The sequence below is a fragment of the Phocoena sinus genome, chromosome 20, assembly GCF_008692025.1.
Source record: "Phocoena sinus isolate mPhoSin1 chromosome 20, mPhoSin1.pri, whole genome shotgun sequence".
NCBI classification, from domain to species: domain Eukaryota; kingdom Metazoa; phylum Chordata; class Mammalia; order Artiodactyla; family Phocoenidae; genus Phocoena; species Phocoena sinus.
Window position 1 is genome coordinate 53,032,917 of NC_045782.1, and position 22,985 is coordinate 53,055,901.

General features: G+C 55.4%; 1 protein-coding gene across 1 annotated transcript in view; it reads left to right on the forward strand.

The window, feature by feature from the left end:
- Window positions 1–6,035: 6,035 nt before the first annotated feature.
- Window positions 6,036–22,985, forward strand: part of SDK2 (sidekick cell adhesion molecule 2) — a 264,644-nt gene continuing 247,694 nt past the window's right edge. The window contains exon 1 of the mRNA XM_032617354.1: window positions 6,036–6,395. Within this exon, the coding sequence (XP_032473245.1) occupies window positions 6,332–6,395 (64 nt within the window). The 5' untranslated portion in view covers window positions 6,036–6,331. The remainder of the gene's footprint in view (window positions 6,396–22,985) is intronic.

A 22,985-nucleotide genomic window follows, 5' to 3' on the forward strand; every position in this document is an offset into this window, starting at 1 on the left:
TGGTGCGGCCCAGGCAGCGACTGTGCTGACCGGTCAGTGCCTCTGCCTTACCACTGGTGACTGTTTTGTACATCACTCTTCAGGTGGGATTGCTTTTTCAAAGTGATTGGCAGGGAGGCCTCCCTGGCCGGGTACCATTTAAACAGAGACACAGTGAAGCTGGAGGGGTGAGCCAGGTGGACATTCGGAGGAAGGGCATTTCAGGCCCAGGAATCAGCAAGGCGAGCCCGTGTGTGGCATGGCTTCGAAACAGCCAGGAGGCGAGTGTTCCTGAGGCAGACGGTGCCCAGTCAGAGGCACTCACCCTTTAAGTTGTGAGAGCTCACCTTTGATGGCTCTGAAAGGCAGTCACAGTTTCCTCTTGTACTAGGCAGATGAAATAAACCCTGCTCAAGTCTGAGTTCATTGCTCTGGGATTTTGAATGGCCTTAAATGATTCTAAATCCTTGTCTAATTTAAAGATCAATGTCCCGGCCACCCAGAGGCAGTCTTCTCTGTGGTGCTCTAGACCGTATTGTAGACACTTTAAGGACATTCTTGAGTAAAATGTGTGCTGGTTTTACTTCTGAAACGACCACGAAGTACACACTTTGCCCCAACCAACTTCCTCCTTCCTGGACCTTCCAGCAGTGTGTGTTTATAGCGCCCTCTCCTGTCTGCCGTCAGCACTACGCTTCTCCACAAGACTTGGCTGCACGCCCACCCACCAGCCACCAGCCACCAGCCACCACACATCACATGCTGAGCCGGGGGCTCAGAGTGGCTGAAAATGGCCTAGACATAATAGATGCCTATGTTTCCTCATGCGTTCACTTCCTTTCCCAGCCTAGCCTACATTTAGCAGTTTTATTGTCTAAAAATGCTGTCTCCTGTGGTCTGTTGACCTCTATTCTCTCTGGCTTCCATCTGGCTCCTGACCAGCAAGCCGTGTGCATTTCATTTCTGCACCAGTGTTGGTGGGTTTCTGCTCCATCTCTCTGTGTCTCTTTTCCTCTTCTTGGTGGGCATGGAAGACAGAACCCCAGTCTGTTTAGGTAAATTCCTAGCCAATCAGATCCTGGGGCTTGGAGTCCAGGAGCTACACCCACGGTGGTTTGGACCTTAGCACAGAAAAGCCAGAGAAGCAGCTGCTCCGGGCCCAGCCATGAGCTCGCACTGTGCTCTCAGGTCCCTTCTCCTAAGGGAGTGAAAGTAAGTTACAGCAGGTAATTGAGGATGGAGGTAGATCTCGCATTAGGGGATTGCTTTGGGGTAAACTGTATCCTCCCCAAGTTCACATGTTGAAGCCCTAACCTTCCCCAAATGTGACAATATTTGGAGATGGGGTCTTTGGAAGGTGATGGGGTCCTTGGGAGGTAACTGGGTTTAGATGGGCTCATAAGGATGGGACACCAAAGGTGGGATTAGTGTCCTTATGAAAAGAAGCGAGAAGAGAGCTCTCTCTCTCCCTCCAGCCTCTCCCTGCTACCCCGCCCCCTCTCTCTCCCATGTGAGGACACAGCAAGAAAGTGGCCACTACAAGCCTTCACCAAGAATCAAATATACCAGCACCTTGATCTAGGACTTCCCAGCCCCCAATCTGTGGTATTTGGTTATGGCAGCCCGAGCTGACTGACACAGGGCCCCAGAGCCTCCCTCTTTTCCGGTGGAGATTAATAAACCACTTCCATCAACTCTACTCCATCCTTTTCTCCAACCTCAAAACAGAACAAAACGAAAAAAGAATGCTATTAATTATTTACTAGAAGCCGTGTTTCAAGGCAATTAGTTGTCTGAGTTCCCTTCAGGTGGAGCAGAGATGGCTGTGCTGAGCATTCCTACTCAGGGGGGCCTTTTCCCAGCCCGACTCGCGGCAACCCTGAGAGCAGCCTGGAATGAGATGCTGGGGAGGAAGAGACGGCTGTGGGAAGTATTTTTGCCCTGAAACCCATAGTTAAAAGACCACTTCAACCCTGACTCTCCTTCTGGTCTCTCTTTCTTCTTCCTTCTAGACTGAGTCGTGCCCAATCCTTTTCCCCTGCTCTCGAGGCTCACTCTTTCTGCCTTCTCATCTTCAGCAAATTTAAGCACCAGAGTGGGCTTCCTGGCTGCTGGCGGCACCTGGAGCACCTTGGGAAGCAGGGAGCCGGGGATGAGGGGTTGGGGTCAAGGAGCGGGCACACGTGTCTGTCTCTCCGGTATCACTGTCGCCTGCCTGGTCCCCGCTGGTGGAGAATGTACCCAGCCCTGCTAACGAACAGTCTGTTCTCGTTGCTGTTACATTTGAGATGGAAAATAGAAAAAAAAACTATACAATAACCACATTGAAAAGCTGACCCCGCCTGGCCTCCCCTTTGGTTTCTGTGTGTAAAATGGGGCGGAAGATGGGTCGGAGGCCAAGGGATGATGGGGAGGGAGGCTGTGATATTGAACAGCTCCATCTGACCGTCCTGGGGTTTGTCTCCTTGCTCTTGGCTGGCACAGGGTGTAATCCACCTCCCACTCCAAAGTCTCTCTGGCAAAGTTCTGCAGTAATGCTCTCTCACTGGCTCTATGTGTGGGATGGGAGGCTAAGAAAGTGGTCCCGTTTGGGGCTTAGCAAAGGTTTTTCTACAAAAAGGGTGATGTTTTACACGCACTTCATCCACTTGGAAAGGGAGAAGGGGCAGGGGAAGCAGAGGGACCCAGGCCTTTCCTTCTCTTTTGAAATGAACTGCGCTCATCTCCATACCACCACCACCACCACCACCACCACCACCACCACCACCACTACCACCACCACCACCACCACCCCCCCCCCCCGCCTCCAATTTACAGACTGGAATGGATGGAGAGAGCATCTCCAAGATGAAGAGCCTTCTACGCGCCAGCTCTGGGGATGGAGGGAGATGGGATGGAAATGAGGGAGAAGCCCCAGATCCTGTCCTGAGTTTTCCGGGAGATCTGTACCCACAGACTCAAATTTAAAGGGGCTGGATTGCATGAGGGCGGCAGAAGAGGGCCTGGGAAAGCCACGCGGCCCCTCTCGATGTGGCACCCACTGTAACTGCACCGTTCGCAACCTCTAATTACATCGCTGCTGGCAAGAATGAGGTCGTGCTGTCTGCAAGTGACTTTCTCAGTAACGAGCCCCTCTCAAAGTGGCAGTCTCCCTGCTCGGCTGGCGAAACTCTAAGATAGTTCCTGTGTGTGTGTGTGTGTGTGTGTGTGTGTGTGTGTGTGTTCAGGCCGAGGCCAGAAACAGCCTAAGATGGATAGAGACAAAGATTTGCTGGAAGGGTACCATCCTCGCAGCTCTCTAAAAAGCAGGCATGCCTGGAGATGTCCTACACAAAGGGACAACCTCCTCCCTCACCGCAGCCACTGGTTGGTGCCCTGGCCTTTGGGGATGAAACTCCCAGAAGGTGTATGGGGTTACACATGGTTGTGCAAACATGTCTCTTTCTACAAAGAGAACAAATGCTGTTCGGAGCCTCCAGTTCAGACTCATGGCTGCTGAAGTCTGGGACTGGACATGAAGAGGGTAGGCGTTTGGGTGGATGTGAGCTCCCGCCCTCGGAGAACAGAGATACAGCCTTTCTGCTGTTCCTTTGCTGGCTGAGGAGAGGTCCCTGGCAAAGCTGGCTCTCAGGCCCCCTCTGTGAGCCAAGAGTGTAATAGCACTGTGGAGACAGCTGTTCTCCGAGGTCTGGGAAGGGCCTGCGCTCTGGGAGGGGGCAGTTAGAGCAGGCAGGGAGTGTGCAAGGCCCCAGCTGGGCATCCCTAAGCAACTGGCAATGGCATGGCCAGTTAGACGAAGGAGGGCTGGCCACACTTGGGCCACCTGCCCCCAAAGTCCTCCCCTTTACCAGTCAGCCAGCCAGAAGGACTTTGGTCTGGGATGGAGCACACGTTGCCAGGGGAAAAAGTTGCAAAATGATGTTTGAATTAGGCGATGGAAGCATGTAGGGAAAGTGGGCTGGCTTCTCAGCTGTTTTCAGAAAATGCCCATGGTTCTTTTTACAAGGCAGGTGAGATGGGAATATAAAAGTAATGAAACGTCTGCAGGGCTGTGGCTGCTCCAGAGCAAGCAGGAGGGGTGCCTTCTGGGCTGGAGTGGGCCGCCAGGGAGACAGAGGAGAAATGCGCTGTGCCCACAGGTGGAATCTAGTGGCTCTTTGCTCCCAGCAGAAACACCAAAGGGACAGGGAGACTCCACGTGGCTCCGCAGGCACAGTGCCGGGGAGCATGAAATGGAAATGTTTTCGTTTCTTTTCAAATCAGAAGAAATCAATGAACTTTTAGGTTGAAGAAAATTGTTTTAATATGTAATATTAATATATTTGTGCCAACGCAGTCATAAATATTATTTTAAATATATATAGACAGATTTCTTTTTTTTTTCTTTAATGGAGGAAGGGATCCATGGAAGCAAAGCTGTCTAATACCCAGGAATGTTTAACTGGGTCCTGCAAACCCGAGTTGGCCTTCTCCCACAGCAGGGCTGCTGACTCCTGTGGTCCACATGCAAGGAAGCCTCCGAGCTTCCTTTTTATAGCTTCCTCAATAATTTCCCATTCTTCTACCCTTTGCAAGAAGAGCTCAAAAGGAAAAAGAAAAGAAGAAACAAAGAATGCATATGCCTTGGCACCAACTTCACTTTCTCACTGTCTCTGAGTCCCAGGCCTCTCCTTTGTCTTGCTCTCCACCCTGAGCGGTTCTTTTGAAAGCCTGACCCGGGAAGGGGAAACTGGAATCAACCAGTTGCCCGAACCCCTCTATCCAGTACCCCCCCACACCCCTATTACTCAACGTCCGGGAAGGGTGTCGGGGTTCCCGACACCCGGGGAGAGAGGTCTGATGAGGCCTTTGAGAGCGCGGTGCGGGGCCGAGGCTGGAAGGGAAGGCTGGCCGAGAGAGCCGAGGGGCTCTGGGCGCATCCCGCCCCGGCCAGGTTCGAGGTTGGCACTGCTGCTCTCCCGCGGCTCCCGGAGAGGCTGGGCGCCCGCAGCCGCGCAAACGGCTCGTGTTTCCACGGGGCTCGCTCCCGGGCCTGGCTCGGAGCCGCCGCCGCCGCCGCCGCCCGCCCCCCCTCCCAGGGCGCAGGCTGCTCTTCAGTCGCGGCCACGGGGTAGCGCTCGGCCCCCCTCGCCGCGTCTCCGCCTCCGCCTCCGCCGCGCTCGTCCCCGGCTCACGCGGCCCGCGCAGCTCCCGCTCGGCTCAGGCAGGAGTGGCTCTCCGGACGCCGAGCCCGGGAAGCCGAGGGCGGCGGGTTCTGCGAGCGAGCGGCCGAGGCGGCCGGCGGCGCGGCCGAGGCGCTGGGGCGGGCGCGGCGGCCGCTGCTTCTCCTGCCCGGGAGGTCGGCGCGCGCCGGGCGTCCGAGGAGGCGCCGCGCCCCCGGAGCCGGGGCCGCCCGCCAGGCTCTCCGCGCGCCTCGCCGAGCTCCGGCCGGGGAGCGGCGGAGGGCAGAGCCGCCCGGCTCCAGCCTCGGGCCAGCAGGAGGCTCCGCGCCCGGGCGCCGGCGACAAGCCCTGGTCGCCGAGCCCAGCAGACGTCCCCGCCGCCCCGCAGCCGGAGCGGACATGGGTTCGCGGGGCGGCGCGCCGGGCCGCGGGACCCGCAAAGTTTGCTAGCCCGCTGGGCCCGGAGCCGAGGGCGCGCCCGGGCCCGGCGTCCCCTGGAGGGACCGAGAGTCCCCGGATTAGGCGCCGGGGCGGTGGAGGCGAGAGAGGTGGTTCGGCCCCTCCAGATGCCGCCTGCAAAGTTAGAGAGAAGAAAACTTCAGCTCCAGGGAGATTCGGACCGCTATGCTTACCGCGCCTCCCGAACCCGGCGCCCCTGAAAGAAGCCCCGCACCCGCATCTGCCGCCGCACTCGCCTCTCGCGCGGCCCCGGGGGCCCGGCGCCCGGATCGGCGGTGACTGCGTCCGCGCGGAGCACCGAACCAGGGGGCGGGCAGGGGGCGGGCAGGGGGCGGGCAGGGGGCGGGCAACGTGGCCACGGGAGGAAGTTTCCTGAAGTTGTCGCTTTATTCCGGAGCCCGGCCCGCGACCCGGTCAGATCGGTGAGGCCGCCTTGCCCGGTAGAAGAAGTCGGAGTTGGGGTGCTAAGCGGGGAGGTGCCCCGAGACCGAGAGCGGCTTCATCCTCCTCTTTGCTCGCCCCTCGCCTTCCCGGAGCGCCGCGGGGATCGGACTTGTACTAAAGAAGAGGAGGAAGGGTTGGGGTCGCCAGCATCTCCCCTCCCCGGCGGATACCGCTCCGGGCCGGAGCCGCGTAGACAGCCTCCCGGGACGTAGCCACGGGGTACCGGACCTCACCAGGATTATAAAACTGTTCGGAAGACCAATCCCCCGAAGAAAAGGCTGGTTGCCATGTGGAGACTACTGATGTGGACTCTGCTGGCCCTGCACCAGATCCGCGCGGCCGGAGCCCAAGGTACAGTGCCACCCCCAGTGGGGCTGGGGAAGGGGCGCGGGAGGGGCGCGGGAGCTCGCTGGCCTCACGGTCGCCTCCGGGACCCCGGGCTTGGCCTGGGCAGAGCCCTCTCCCGGGAGTTTCAGGCCCCTTTCCCCGAGTTTGGGGGCTCTCTTTGGGGGGCTGGAGCGGTCTTGCTGAGACTTGTGACTTCCGAATAAGGGAAGGTGGGGGTCCGTGCTGGGAGGCGTCGCTCGTGGAGCCTAAGAGGAGTCGGGGGGGGGTCGCTACCTCCCCACCCGGGCTGTGGGTGCCCTCGGACTGGTGTGGGAGGGGCGCGCCATTCCGTGCCGGGCTCAGCGCCCGGCTGCACCCTGCTCCTCAGGCCGGGCTCCTGGGTCCCCGCTCGGTGTCCGCGGGGAAGGGCAAGGCCCTGCCGGGCACGCGCTGGCCGCCCCGGGGCGAGGCAGTGGGGCGGGAGGGCGGCGGGAAGGAGCCAGAGTAGAGCGCTGGGTTCCTGGATGGTCGCCCCGGGAGGGCAGTCTCGGGGCCTGGCCAAGTCTCGGAGCCCGCGCCTCGGAGCCCGCGCCTGGCCGGCCGCCGGGGCTGGGGGTGCTTCGCGGTGCTCGCTGGAGGCGAGGTGTGAGGCCCTCTCCTCTCGCGCCCACCCCCCTCCCCTCCCCCCGCCCCCAGACACACTCAGCGTCCCGCCTTTGCCTCCAGCTCCACTGGCCGCTCCAGCGTCTCTGCCGCCGCCGCTCTGACCTGTAGCTGCCTGGCGCAGCCTCAGGGTGGAGAAGGGCTGGTGGGTTTGGGGTGGGAGTGCTGGGAAGGAGGGGGAGGCGTGATCGATCCGCCCTGCCCCCCTCCAGAGGGCGGATGCCCAGACATACCGCCAGTCCTCGGGCAGGTCCCAGCGGGGGAGGGCGGCTGCACCCGTGCCTCCTTCTTGCCTTCGGTGTTCGCAGATCCAGACAGCAGTGCCAGCGGTGTCCGAGCGGCGCCTGCTGGGGGCGGCGGGAGACGAAGCCTGGACTGAGCTCCAGGACTCCCAGGGCTTGGCCTTCCTTCTTCCAGGCTCGGGAGGGGGCCTGGACCCACCCAGGGGGCGCCGGTCTGCGGAGGCTGCAACCTCGAAAGGGCCCCACCCCATCTCTGGAGTCCCAGAGTCGCAGGGACTCCAGTGAGCCCAGCGTCAGGCATCCCAGAGAGGCAAGATCAAACAGATAAAAATAATCAGCTCTCACTCACAGGGTAGAGACGAGGATTTTACAACGTAATTTGCGTTAAAGCACTTAGAAATTTTGTAACGGGGCCATGTAAATGTAAGGTAATAAAAGTTATTATTTTTATGATCATCATAAAATCTTCCAGCAGGCGGGGACTTCAGATGTCGTCTTATTCTAGTAGCCATTTAACAGATGGGAAAACTGAGGTCTAGGGGCATTAGGTGACTTGCCAAAGGCTGCTGGGTGATCTGGGGGCGGGAGTCTGGACTGGGACCAGGTGAGTTCTAAGCCCCTCTCTCCCTGGAACCAGGACCATCTGCAGCTGGGGTGGGCTTGCTGGGACGGGGCCCTTCTTCTAAGGGTCCAGGGGGAATGTGAGGCTGGCAGAATAGAACAGGTTAGGCCTGGGGCACCTCGCAGATGTGTTCTGAGATGTCCATGGGGTCACTAGCTGAAAGCCGGGCGACTGGGAGGACTCTGAGGGGTGTCCGTCTCTATCTGGCTGCTTCTGATTTCATTACTGCATAGACTCCAGTAACCCCACGATTTCCCTGGGCAGGCGGCTCGTTAGTTCTTGTCCCATCCAAAACCAGGCTTGTAAGGAGTCCCCAGGGCACCTGAAGGTCCTTCCTTCTGGGTCAGCAAGTCGTTTCCATGTCCCACCTCCACACCTGTCCCATCCACCGAAGTCCAAGATTCCACGCGGCCGTCCTGCTGAAGTTCAGGCCAGGCCACCTCATGTCCTTGTGCTTCCAGAGGGAGGGGCTCGCCCTGTCAGAAGTGGTGAAGGTCTCTTTGATTGATTCACTCTCTCTCCTGCTTCTCTTGTTTGCTGCGGGCTTGAGTGTGGCTGCCCAGGTTCCCTGCTGCTCCGTTTGTGTTCTCTGGCTCCGAGAGAGTGTTTTCCAGCGTCCATCGGGTACTCTCCTTCCATTTGTCTCCAGGGCGGCAAACCATGCAGAGGATTATGGGAACTTGGTCTCGGCCCAGGTCTGGGGGCACTGTTGCGTTGTGTGTCGGGGAAACAGGGTCAAGCATGGGTTTCCAGGGGGTTGTTTCTCGTCTGCTTTGGGGGGTTAGAGAGTGGAGTCTCTCCTTTGCTTTTTTCTCCATTTGCTTTGCTTTTGAGTTTGAGGCAATGGCGTTAACCCTTTGGGGTGGTTAGAGCCACTGGCACTGTGTGTCACTTCTGAGCCCATGAGCCCCGTTCTCTAATGATGATACAGAGTGAGGGACCAAGCAGTCTTCCTCTCTTGGGACAAACCTCACATTGGCTGCCAGATTTATCCACACAACCTAATTTTTTTCAGGTGCAGAACCTGGGTAACACTACCTGTTTATACTGAAAGCTACCATTTGATCGTTTCCCCTGAAACGTGATGTCACATGGTTCCCACTCTTTCCCCAAACTAAGCGCAGGGGTGTTGTAAAGAGAGCAGAGCACGTATGAGGACACCAGGTATTCAGGGGGTGCCTAGCAAGTGCCTGGCACGTAGAAGGTGCTTAATAAAGGGTAATTGTTTTTCTGTTATTATGATTTTTTGTACACTATTAGCCAAGGGGCCACGAGGAGTGGTTCCTGGGCACCCACTGAAAAGGCCTTGAATGCCTTTTCCTCACCCAAGACCCTTCTCAGACTCCCTTCTGTGGCAGCATCACCATGACCCAAAGTGGCCCTCCAGCGGTCCCTATCCAGGCCCCCAGGCACTCGGATTGGAGCTCGTCTGCCTTTTTTTTTTTTTTTTTTTTTTTTCGTCTGCCTTTTAACAAGCCCCTCGCAAGCTGTTTCACGTGCCACTGCTGGTGGGCATCTCTCGGAGGCTGGGAGGCTGGAAGGAGGGCGGCAGAGCCCAGCCAGCTGGTCCAGAAGCTTCTTTCAAGTGAACGGTGCCTGGGGGAGGAGCAGAGGGGAGTCTGAGCTGAGGGAACCAGGCAGTGGGAAAACCCTGAACGGAGATTGGGAAGCCCAGCCCCGGAGGATCCCGAAGTCTCCAAACGGAGAAAGTTTACTGCTGGGAGGTGATCACAATAAAAGCCAAACAGTACTCAGGGGAGTGGGATGAAAGTTTAATGCTGTGGCTAAGCTATAATAATTAATTACTGACAGCAAAAAATAACTTATTGATCAGGGCTTCATACTCATTACCACAAGACCGACTGGCGTGCTTGCCTGCGGCTCAGCTGGTATGTGTCAAGAGCCCCCGCCCCACGCGAGGGCGGCCCCAGGGGTGTCCCTGTTCCCTACCTCCCCTTCTCCCAGGGCCAGAGAGGTGGCTCTCAGCCCCAAAAACCCCTCGCCCTCGCCCTGTGCACCCCAGGGCTTCAGCTGGGCAGTCTGGAACATTCTGGCTGTGGATTGATGAGTGACACCGTTTGGTGCTTGTATTGGCCGCAGAAGATCACCCCTGCCTGGGGTGGACAGACTCAGGAACCCCCCCCGCCCCCCGCCCAGAGACCAAATCATGCTGGCAGCCTGATACCTGCCTCAGAAACTCTCCCTTTCGTATATTTGTTCGGCAAATATTTATCGACCGCCTCTCCTTTATGTCCTCTGCTGGAAGGCCAAAGTAGGGGCCAGGAACCTTGTTCCATCAGGGAAGGGAGGCTGGGAAAGAGGCCAAGTCCTTTACAGCAGTTTTCTGTTTAAACAGTGCCTGAAAGGCCGACCTTAAAATAATGTGTTAAACTGCATATCGGTATGCACTCGATCTTGTACCACAGGACACAACTGGGCTGTAAGCTAAACGGTAATAGAGAATGAGCTTGTTCTCTGTCCTGAGGACTAACATGATCAGTACATTTGACTTGAAAGAAACATGAAAAATCATCTAGTGCCGTCCCCTGCCTACAAGCCTGGGACAAGTGGCCATGTGGTCTCTGCTTGCATACCCCTGGTGATGGGGGGCTCACTACCTCACAAAACAGGCTGGTTGTTAGACAGTCGTGCTTTATGTTGCTGAACCTCCCTGTGGCTGGTTATCCTAGGATTTGGCTGTGGGTGAAGGAGTCCTCTGATTGGCTGGAACCTCGCCCTCCCTGCCCTCTGACTCCCGGCCCCTCAGGGAGTCAGGAAACTGAGTTGGAATTGATGCAGGGTGTTAGGGTGCTGCCTGCAGGATTTCCACCCTGGCCCGCCTGGAGCACATTGTTGCAGCAGACAGCCCTGGAGCTGCCTGAAGCGGTGGGAATTAGTCATCATAAATTTGGGGCCTTGGGATGCCAATAGCAACAAATGGGCCAGCAGCAGCCCCACTGCCTGTAACGGAAAGGAAAACAGGCCGGTTGCTGAGACATCCCTGCTACTAACCCCGCCACTCCTCGTCCTCCCACCCACTCCTGTCCTCCGGGGACAGAAGGCGGGGCCAGTGAGTAATGCTGAGCCAGGGACCCACCGGGACTGCTCAGGGTCCTGGAGCGAGGGGGGGGAGGGGCTGCACAGCTTGTCTCATCAGACTCCACGCGCCAGGTGTCTGGTCCAGAAAGCCCCTCTCTGAGCCCGGGAGCCCCACTGAGGCCCCTCTCCTGCCGATACTGGAGGTGCCAACATGGCAATGGAGATGGCTTCCAGCCTGGTCCTGGCCTTCCTCTGTCACTGAGCCACCGGGAGCTGAGGCCCAGTTTCCTCATCTGTAAAATGAGGAAACGGAGTTAAAAATAAGTCTTGTATACCACTCCTCCCAGACGTCTGCACAGCTCAATCCTTAGTTAATCGGGCCTTTCCTCTGATGTCCCTGATCCGTCCCTAAACACCCTGTAACATGGCATCTCCAAGCACCCACCCCTGAGCCTGCTTTCGTCTCTCCACAGCCCTCAGCTCCATCTGACGTATATTGGCTTGTTTATTGCTGGTCTCTCTCACGTGGGCGGGGCTTTATATTATCCCCTGCTGTATCCCCAGCTGCTAGGAGAGTGCCTGGCAGATAGAAGGAGCTCAGCGAATATGAATTAGTGAACAAAGAATACATCAATGAATGTGTGAATGAATGAACACTTACCTACGGCATCTGGTCTCTACCTGCTTCTCCAGCTCCTCTCCAGCCGCTCACCCACTCTCACGGGCCCCTCTGCACATCACCTACGCCCCCTGCCATGGAGCCTCCACTGCGATGAGCGGCCAAGCCCCTCAGGGATGGGAGCCCTGCCCTCCAGCCTGGGCTTCCTTGGAATAGTGTTTGTTTTAACTTTTTATTTTACACTGGAGTATAGTTGATTAACAATGTTGTGTTAGTTTCAGGTGTACAGCAAAGTGATTCAGTTCTACATATACATGTATCGATTCTTTTTCAAATTCTTTTCCCATTTAGGTTGTTACACACTGATAATATGGAGTAGAGTTCCCTGTGCTGTATAGTAGGTCCTTGTTGGTTATCCATTTTAAATATAGCAGTGTGTACATGTCAATCCGGGATAGTGTTTCTGCTGAGCCGGGAGCCCTTGCTCAGACTTCCTCGCCCCTGTTCCCAGCTTTCCGCACCTCTGGCCCTGCAGGTGAAGCTGCCTCTAGCAGTAGGGCCTCTGGGTTGGGTCCTTGCTGAATCTCTATCGGCTGAGCCCCATCTTTCGCTGGGGAGGAAATTGGGAGGACTGGTAGGGGGCTTAGGTAATGCCCCCATCCAGGCGTGGAGGCACCTTTTGAAATACATGAGAGGGGAAGACATGCATTTACAATTAAATACTCTAGCCCGGCTCACTTCCCCTGGCAGCCCATTGGCCAGAGCTGATCACGTGGCCCCATCCAGTGGTCCTTCCCAGGCAAGGGAACTGGGAAGTGCGGTCTTCTGTGTGCTGTAAAAGGAGCATCTCAGACGCACACTGGTGATGTCGAGCGTTCCTAATAACTGCAGAGATGATACTGTGGTCTCCAGAAGAACATTTCTTACAGAGAATCACTTCACCCAAGACAGGGCCGTCCCTAAAGCATTCCCCTCCCTGTCTGTGCTCTTACTTTCCTGCCTTCTGACGTTTTTTTTTTCCTTAAGCTGTTGAGAAGTGGCATGTAGAAGGGCCAGTGCCTTGGAACTGCGCCAACCTGGGTTCCAGCCCTGTCAGTTTGGGTTAATCTCTGCTACTTTGCATTCCATCACTTATATGCTCAAGCCCCGTTGGCTTGTTTGTAATACAAGGAGAAGTCAATGAGGTGACACCAGCAGAGCGCTCGGCATGGAGCCTGACATATCAGAAGCACTTAATAAGCTAAGGTAACTATATTTGTGCTTCTGTATTTGCCCCGCCAAAGGGTCTTCAGATTGGGTCTCAGGTTGCATTTTGTTTCCAGATTTTTCCCCCTGCTATCTTTTCTCCATATTTCCCCCGTATCTTCCTCTTGCTTCAGTTTCCTTTGCTTCCTCCCCAGTGTAGAATGATTTGGCCTCCTCTCCCCATGCTAGGCATCTAAAGAGGGGAAGCCAGCTCACAATTGCCACCCAGTTCTTTGTGTCAAGTGCATTACAGTCGTTACCCGCCTCTGACCTCCTTCACCTCCAACGTGTGGGTAACCTGAGGCTCAGAGCCATTGCCTGCCCAAGGCCCCACAGCTAGGAAGTCAGGATTTGTACGATAGCCAGGTCGTGGAAGCAACGTAAATGTCCATCGACAGACAGATGGGTAAAGAAGGTGTGGTACATATACAATGGAATATTACTCAATCATAAAAGGGAATGAAACTGGGTCATTTGTAGAGACGTGGATGGACCTAGAGATGTCATACAGAGTGAAGTAAGTCAGAAAGAGAAAAACAAATATCGTATGTTAACACATACATGTGGAATCTAGAAAAATGGTACAGATGAACTGGTTTACAGGGCAGAAATCGAGATACAGACGTAGAGAACAAACGTATGGACACCAAGGGGGGAAGGGAGGGGGGTGGGATGAATTGGGAGATTGGGATTGACATATATACACTAATATGTATAAAATAGATAACTAATGAGAACCCGCTATATAGCACAGGGAACACGACTTCACTTTGCTGTACAGTAGAAACTAACACAATATTGTAAAACAACTGTACCCCAATAATAATAATAAAAAAAGAAGTCAGGATTTGAACCCAGGGCTCTATGGGGCATCTTTCCACTGCCCCCCGCTGCCCTGCACCTGTACCACGTCCTTCACTGATATCTTCCCGATGAGAGATGCCCAGCCTGTTGTGCTGCGTGGCCCAGGGGCGGCAGTGGAGTTTGGAAGTCGCCCTGGGAGTTCATTCTCTTTCCCCTCCTGACCCTCCTGGTTCTTGCCTCTGCCCCAGTTGTGTCCTCAGTGGGCCTTAAGCTGGCAGAACATGAGCGGTCAGGAGGGGAACCCCTTCCTCCCATGCCTCCTCTACTGCTTCCCCCTGTCCCCTCCCTGGAGATGTCTGGGGAGTCTCCTGAGGGTCACCTGGGGCGTTCATGGCTGGCTGGCCAGTGACCGAGCTCCAGAGTCTTCTAAGCTGAGTGGGGTGGAAGAAAGCAGCAGTTAAACTTGGATGCCATTTAGGAAGCTGTTAGTGACCCACAGGGGTGATGAAAGTTTGATGATGTGCTGATCCTGAAAGGAGGAAATATTATTGGCTGTAATGCAGCCCATTCAGGGAGTTCAGCTTCTGGGGTGGACACGGTGACTCTTCAGGGTCCGGGGGCCCCACACCTGGACTCCTCCACAGGGGTGCAAATGTGCAAATGGGGAGGGAGGTGTGTTGCCTAAAGTCTGAGCAGTGACTCCTGCACAACTGCCTTGTCCCATATTATGTGAGCCGGGTCTGAATCTGGTACAGATGCCCCATTCCTTGCTTTGAACTATGAGGGCCAATCCAGCGTCTGCCATCAGAGGGTCCAGGTGGGACAGAACAGGCCTCTGAGGGGCCTGAAACATACACGACTCCCTGAATTCACTTACCCGTCATTTACTGCTTGGATGACCTTAGATCAGTTACATAGCCTATCTGTGCCACAGTTTTTCCATCTGTAAAATGGAGATAACAGTCGTCCTCACCTCACAGGGTTGTGACAAGATTTAATGAGATATGCTAAGCTCTTAGGACAGAGCTCAGTGTATAGCAAACATGGAGTAAGTGTTCATCATTGTCATGGTTGTCATCTTGGTGTCAGCGAAGCAAGGTCAGCTTTGGGCCTACAATTTGTCATGTGCCCTGTCCCCAGATGCCGCTGCTCTCTTTCTCTTTCACAGACCTGCCAGTGTCCTCTAAACTTCCATTATTAGGGATTTATTTATTTGGTTGAGACATTCCCTGCCTCCAGCTTAAAATGCAAATATGTCACTGAGAACCCACATATTAAGCTATTATCAGCTGTTCAGGCCTTGAGGTGAATGTTTTTACTGGATCCTTTCCTAAAAACTCAAATTTCTGAGGGTAGCGTTCACAGACATCTCATGTGTCTCTTCACCCCAACCTATGAAGGATTTTGGCCAGAAGGTGTTGGTATTAACCTTGTTAGCATTGAAGTTCAGAAACATGAAGAAACTTGCCAAGGTCCCTTGACTTGTAAGAAAGAGACAATGAGGGGAGGTCAGCTGCCTCTTAGATCATTGCTTTTGGTCTGGTCAGGGCCTCCACCACTCAGGAATGGCTGACCATGCTGCTTGGGGATTTGGGAGCTGTTGCATTGGACCACAGGCTCTACCCCAGCTTGGGTGGGTGCAGGGCTAGGGCACGGGCTGTAGGCTGGAATGGCCTCTCCTCTCTCTAAAGCCCTTTCAGGATGCCCCGTCTGCTCTCCCACAGGGTCTTAGTGGTAGCATCTGAATGCTGAGTCCTCTTGCATCTCCCCCTGCCCACCCCACTGATAAGCCTTTACCCTCATGGCTTCCCCCACTCGGTACCACCGCCAAGCCCTCCCCAGCCTGGCCCTGTGCACGGCTGCCATCTCACCTCTCCCTCCCCCCACTCTCATCCTCCACCATGCTCACTGCCCACCCCCCCAAGCCATCCGCGCCTTTCCCTCCTGCCTCCCCTCCGCACCCCATCCTCCCATACTCCCCTGGGTCCCGTGGCTGGAACGCATCCTCCCAGATGCCTCCGAGCCGTCGGGATGCCAACGGTCTAGATGTCTCCTTTGGCACTTGGCTTTGTGGATTCTGAATAATCTTTTCGTGTGTGTGACTGATTTCTTTAACTACAAACTCCTTGAGTTTAGATTAATAGCCCTTCATCAACAAGGAGAGAGGTATGAGACATAAATTATTGTTCGCCATTAATGAAGTTAACCCTTTAAAGCAGGGTGCTGTGGGGTGATAGTAACATCAGAGAGAAGGTAATAGGCTTGTGGGCCTCAGAGCCCACACCCCATTCTCACTGGGTCCATCCTGGCCCCCATGTCCTCCGTGGGAAAAGGTGGGTGCATAAGTACAGCATTTCCAAGCGCTTCCGTGAAGGGCTCTCGCAGTGGAGGAGGTGGACACGTGCCCTGGGGGATCTGACCATGCGGCCTGAAGCTGCCCGCCATCCTCACAACCTTTTCCTTTTTAACATTTTACATTTTAAATGCGTGAAATTTTGCATTTCGTTCCACAGTCTCTCTGAGTTCTATTTTAACACACAAAGGAGATTTTCAAGCCCATTGATGTTCCTGGAAGATGTGGTATGTCTGCCCCCTGGCTTCCTGAACCCCCGGGATAGAGGGCAAAACTTGGCCTTGAAAAACTTGAATGAGGTGATCTCTTGGGTCACATCATCTGTGAGATTCTAAGATGCTTTACCCGTATATATTTCAAGCATCTGTATTTAAATGTTTCTGTAACGTTTTATCTACATATCCACTTCCTAAAGTAGTTGTGTCCCAAATGTAATCGACCCCGGGCCACTCTAACCATCCGCCGGGGTGGTCTGGTGCCTTCTAGGTCCCTAGAGGACCCTGCTGCTTGGATGGTTGGCGTTTGCTGGGTATTCCCTTACCTTCCATACCATTAGTGGGCCTGTCTCCTGGCCTCTCCCTGGGCCCTCCCTCCTTCCCCTTTTAATTTGCACCGGACAAGCCACCGAATGCGTCAGACATCATCAACTCTACCATTGTAGCTGTGACTGAAAAAGAGCTGGGGGCAGGGCACTGAGTGAGGGCCTGAAGACTCTCCCTAGTAAGAGGCACTAGGCTCCGTGAAACTGTGCCCACCGCCCAGGGGTCTTTCTCACTGACACGCATCGGTGGCTTCCAGGAGAGCCGAGGTGACCAGAAGCCCATCCTCTAGTAGAGCAGGGCCTTAGTGGAATCTGCATCCCAGCAGCAGCTCCACGCCCGGCCTTGCAGCGCTAACTAAATGTTCCAGACCAACTTCAGCCACCCCCTCCCGAATCCTCTTGAAGCGCTTGAGCTCCTGGAAGCAAAGCCCGGAGCACGCATGCCGTTCCAGGCTCCCCCGGGGCAGCCAGCCTTCCCCGTCACGGCTGTTTGTCCCTCTCTGCCCCGGACTGGAGGCAGTGCTTCTGCCCTGAGACAGTGCCCAGCACTCACACCTTCTTGCTCCGTCAACCTTGAAGCCTCCCCACTCGAGCGGATGCTCACCGGCTTTGCGCAGCTCCCGGCCCAGTGGCCCTTGACCTCCCAGTTTGGAACCCCATCTCCCTGCCCTGGTGGAGCGGCCGTAGGCAGGGGGTGGGCGGGCAGGCCATGGAGGGGCCGGAGCTGCCCGGGAGGCCCGGGGGGAGTTCCTCATTAGCTCTGCCCCAAGCTCATTACCAAGCTGTGCATCACTGGGTGTCGTCAGGGCGGTAATAAATACGCCGCTGTCAGCGTTGATGTGATTTGCACTAATGAAGAGAAATCAGCCGGGGCGAGAGGAGGTGCCCCTGGCTGTGGCTCCGGGGGGCTGCAGAGCGCTGTCCACTGCCCATTCTCCCTGCCCCGGGAAGACAGAGGCCAGGGCGTCAGGGAGAAGGACAGAGGTGTTGGCATGTAACCGCTTTCTCCCGAGGCCTTAGCGGCTGAAGAGCCTAGAAGATGCTGGAGGCCTTCGGGAAAAAGGAGCATTGTTCGGCCCCAGGGAGGGAGGGAGCCTGGGCCCTGGGCAGAGGCAGTGGGATCTGCTGGGTGACCCGCTGTGCTTTTGACGGTTTAGCCTCCCTCACAGGGCCCTGGCTGAGAGCGGGCCTCCGCAGGAAGGTACTGGGGAGAAACACAGGCCCATTGTCTGCGCCCCCCTGCCTGCCACCTCGCCTGCAATGTTAGGACCCATTGTCTCTCCAGGAACTTGGAATGTCCAGCCCCAGGGTACAGGGAGCAGGCCTCTGACTCCAACTTCTCCTGTGCCTCTGCTGTGTGAGAGCTCAGGGGCCCTGGACCCGCTGAGCCCAGCCTAAGCGTCCGAGCCGCAGCAAAGGCATGCCTCTGAGATGCTGACACACGGCTGGGGACAAGGGAGCAGCCCCTTCGTGGTGCTAGGCCTTGGGACACCCGGGGACTGAAGAGAGGCCGAACGAAGGACGGGTACCCTCGGGGCCTCGGGAGCACATTCTTGGAGCCCAGGTGTAACCTGCCTCGTTACGGGAAGTGAGAAGGTGGCCCGGAGCGGTGGGGCTTACACCTGAACCTGCATCGGATCCCCTGAAGGGCTCGCTAGGACGCAGATTCCTGGGCCCCGCCCCCAGAGCATCTGGTCTGGGGGCGGGGCCCAGGAGTGTGAGTGTGTAAACAGGTTCCCAGGTGATGTGCTGCCACTGGTCCGGGGGCCACACTTTGAGGAGAACGAGCCTAGAGGTTTGAGAATCCGAGGTGCCACACTGGTGGCCATGCCGAGCCACTTGTGCTGCGGTGGGCTCTGCCCGTTCCCCGCCGCAGAGGACGGTGGTGAAGCTCCATTAGCAGGACCCGTGGAATACGTGCTGCACGTGGGAAGCAGGGACCACCTCCCCTTCCTTCTTCTTTTCTCATCATCAGAAGCTCTTGCTCCCAAAGTCCTTCCTTAAAAGGGAAAGAAAAAAATAAAGAAACCAGCCCAGAGGCCTCCTTCCTGGGAAGGGAAGGGCAGGGGGTGACGTCCTCACCGGCTGAAGCAGTTTTTGCTAGAAGCGCCGAGGCAACCCTAATGCGTCAGTGGATGACAAAACCTCTCTTTGCTCTTTGAGCGCTTTCTCAGCACCTACTGGGTGCCAAACACAGGGCCTGGGCTCCAGCACAGGTTAAGGCAGGTCCTGCCTCTCAGATTGTTCATGGTCAAGTGTGGGCATCAAGCATGTGGTCAGTAGTAGAGGACAGTGTGAAGGATGCTAATGCAGGTGGGAACCAGGTGATGGGGGGTGCAGAGGGGTAACCTGAGAATCCTGCCCCAGTGGCGGAGGCTTCCTGGAGGAGGTGACCTTGAAGCTGAGGTCTTCTAGGATGGGAGCTGCCCCCAGCGTCCTTAGGGAACATTGGGGGCTTTGTTTTCGTTTTGACATAATAAACTGTACCTATTTAAAGGGTACAACTTGATTTTTCTTGACACACGTATAACACCTTAAATCATCACCAAAATCTTGATGACACTCATCACCACCGAAAGTTTTCTTGTGCCCTCGGTCACCCCTCTCTGGCTGGTGTATAGATCTTTTTCTTTTCCTTCTTTCTTTTTCAATGGATACATCCAGTTGTTCTAGCCTCATTTTTTGAAAACTTTCTTTTCACCACTGAATTATCTCTTCACCTTTGTTGAAAATCAGTTGTCCCTATAGGTGTGGGTCTACCTCTGGACACCGTTGTGCTTCGTTTATCTATTTGTCTTTATTCCGATAGCACGTTGTCATGGTTACTGTTGCTTTGTAATAAGCCTTGAAAGCAGGTACTGTTAGTTCTCTGACTTTGTTCTTTTTCACAGTTGTTTTGGCTATTCTAGGTCCTTTCCATTGCCATGTGCATTTTATATTTTTCTTTATATTACATATGAATTTTAGAATCGGATTTTTAGAAATCCTGCTGCCGGGGGGGCTTCCCTGGTGGCGCAGTGGTTGAGAGTCTGCCTGCCAATGCAGGGGACACAGGTTCGTGCCCCGGTCCGGGAAGATCCCGCGTGCCGCGGAGCGGCTGGGCCCGTGAGCCATGGCCGCTCAGCCTGCGCGTCCGGAGCCTGTGCTCCGCAACGGGAGAGGCCACAACAGTGAGAGGCCCGCATACCGCAAAAAAAAAAAAAAAAAGAATCCACCTGCCGATGCAGGGGACATGGGTTCGAGCCCTGGTCCGGGAAGATCCCACATGCCGCGGAGCAGCTAAGCCCGTGCGCCACCACTACTGAGCCTGCGCTCTAGAGCCCGTGAGCCACAACTGCTGAGCCCACGTGCCGCAACTACTGAAGCCTGCATGCCTAGAGCCCGTGCTCTGCAACAAGAGAAGCCAACCACAGTGAGAAGCCCGCGGACCGCAACGAAGAGTAGCCCCCCTCGCCGCAACTAGAGAAAGTCTGCGCGCAGCAACAAAGACCCAACACAGCCAAAAAAATCATTCATTCATTCATTCAAAAAAACACCCTGCTGGGACTTTTAAATTGCATTGGTAATACAGATCAAGTTGAAGGGTGTGGATATCTGACCGCATTGAGTCCTCCGGCCTGTGAACATGGGCTGTCCCGCATTCTTTAGTTCTTTGATTTCTTCTCAGCGGCATGTTGTGGGTTTCAGAGTATATGTTTTGTACATCGTTTGTCAGATTTATCCCTAAATATTTCAGATTTTTGATGCCACTGTAAATGCTTTTTTAAGTTTCGACTTCCAGTGGTTTGTCTGCAGGATATAGGAACACAGCGGATTTTGACTCAGCTCAGTGATTGGTTCTAGTAGCTTTTCTGCAGACTCCATCAGATTTTCTGCACAGATGATCAGGTTGTCTCCAAAGGCACAGTTGAACTACTTTTCCAACCTGGATCCCTTTCATTTCTCTTTCTTGACCTGTTACACTGATGAGACCCTGCCTGGGGCCTTTGTTTTCATCCCTTGCGTTGCTAAGCAGCACTTACGGGCAGCAAATGCCCGCCTTCGTGGTGGCTTAACCAATGAGGTCAGGTTGTGCTTCCTCCCGTGCCCCCCACCCCGGGTGCTTACGCCCAGCCACACGAGCACTCTTTGGCATCAACCAGCCTATAGAACCTCTGCAAGCTTCAGGAGGGGAGCAGGAAGCAAAAGCACAGTGACTCTCTTGTCTCTGTGTGTCCCCACGTGATGAGCACGTGCATTTAGGGGGTGTGTCTTCTTCCCCAGACCCCTCCTCTAGCCGAGTCCTGGAGCCTCCTCCCTAAGGGGCAGTAGGTGAGCTAGAACTGTAGGGCAACTCAGAGAACCACTAAGGTCAGATTACAAAGGGCTACCCATTTCACAGAGGAGGACATGGGGCCAAGGGACCCAGTGAGGTGTCCTAAGTCACAGAGCTTCTGAGCTTGGGATTTCAGGTACCCTTTGCAGGCTCCATCCCGCGGCAAGTGTTGGCATTTTGGTTTTTCACCTTAGCTGAAAAGCCAGCCTCTGGCAGGACTGTGATTCCTCTGAACCCTCTTTCTCAGCTCCAACTGAGCTACGGGGATGGTCACAGCAGCTGAATTGGGACGTGGGAGAGTTGCAGCCAGCTGGGGTCCAGGGGGTCTGGGTGCAGACAGCCACGGAGCAGGCAGGGTCTTTGCCAGGTGGAGGGGGAGGGAGGTCAAGAATCAGCCACAGGACTTCCCTGGTGGCGCAGTGGTTAAGAATCCGCCTGCCAATGCAGGAGACACGGGTTCGAGCCCTGGTCCCGGAAGATCCTACATGCCGCAGAGCAACTAAGCCCATGTGCCGCAACTACTGAAGCCTGCACGCCTAGAGCCCGTGCTCCGCAATAAGAGAAGCCATGGCAATGAGAAGCCCACTCAGGGGAGAGCGGCCCCCGCTCGCCACAACTAGAGAAAGCCTGCGCATAGCAACAAAGACCCAACGCAGCCAAAAATAAATAAATAAAACGAATAAACTTATATATATATAAAAAAAGAATCAGCCACAGGTGTGGATTTGGAAGAGGGGCCAGCCTCTCACATTTCCTCCCATAAGCCCCAGGGTCTCCTGGAGTGTGATGGGCTTGAATAGCCCTTTATAGGGTTGAGAGTCAGCTCTTAGAGCCACCTGCCCAGACGTTCAGCCTAGGCTCCCCTCTGCTACCCCAGCTCTCAGCCCCAGACACACAAGGCAGCTTATCTTATCTCCCAGACAATTAGCTTTTGGAGTCAGGGCGTGATAACGAGAGGTCCCACAGACCGAGCCTTTGCCACGAACCAGACACAGATTGTCTGGTCCTCTCGGCAAGCCTGTGAGGCAGCATACTTTCCCCATTGTATGGATTAAGGAACTGAGGGCTCACCCCGTGCCCACCGTGCTCCTGACCCACCTGCCAAGGACTCTGCCAGCCTGTCGCAGCCTCTGCCCATGACTTTGTGTTCATTGCCCCCAAGAGCAACCCCTGCCCCTGGGGACCCCAGGCTCCAGCCCTCTCCAGCAACCTGGGGTCTCCAGGCCTGTTTCCACATGGAACAGGACACTGGAGCACCCCAGAGCTCAACTCCTATGGAAGGAACCATCGCTGAAAAAATGCAGTCGAGATGTACAGTCACCATTGTCATCATCCCATCTTTGGTTGAACCTAAGACATCACTTGTAAGACACATCATTATTTTGTGTGCCACTGAGAAAGAAAAAATGCGGCCATTTCATCTGCAGTAAGATGCGTTCTGACTACAGAGATGTAAAAATGCATTTGGAATCCCTGAAATTGGATAACAGCCATGATTTATATAATGCTGCCCTACCCCCCGCCAGGTTCCGTCCTGAGGGTCCTGCATGTATTAACGCATTTTACCCTCACAGCAACCCCCTTCGTTTGGATTCGACCATTGTCTCAACCACAAAACAGGCCAACAGAATCGATCCAGAAAATTTAAGATGCTCATCTTGGCGGTGCTCACGGATTGGCCAACATCGTGGAGATTCCCCTGGGATCCTGGGCCCCAGCCAGCACTTAACTCTGTCAACTGGGCCCAGGAAGGCCACAATGGAGAAGGGCTGCAGGGTTAAGAGGCCACCCCAGTGGACTGAATGCTGCCCTCTCCAAACTCATGGGTGCATCAGAAAACTCTGGGGACCCACCATGGACCAGGCTCCCCAGGCTCAGACCCCTGGGTTTGCCTCCAGGGCTCTAGAACACTCTCCCCTCCCCCCATCACCATCTTCCTGGCACGTGCTGGGCCTGATGAAGTCTCTCCCCATCCTGCCCCGGGCTCCGCATTCCTCCCAAAGCTCCGCCTGATGCCAACACCTGTCTCCTGGGGGACAGTGGCCCCAGAGGAATGAATGTCTGGCTTCGGTTCCTCCCCAGGCCTCCCCTCTGAGCTGGGACTTGCAGGCCGGGCCAGAGCTTCTGAATCAACTCCACTTGGCTCTCTGCTCCCCTGTGGCCAACCCCGA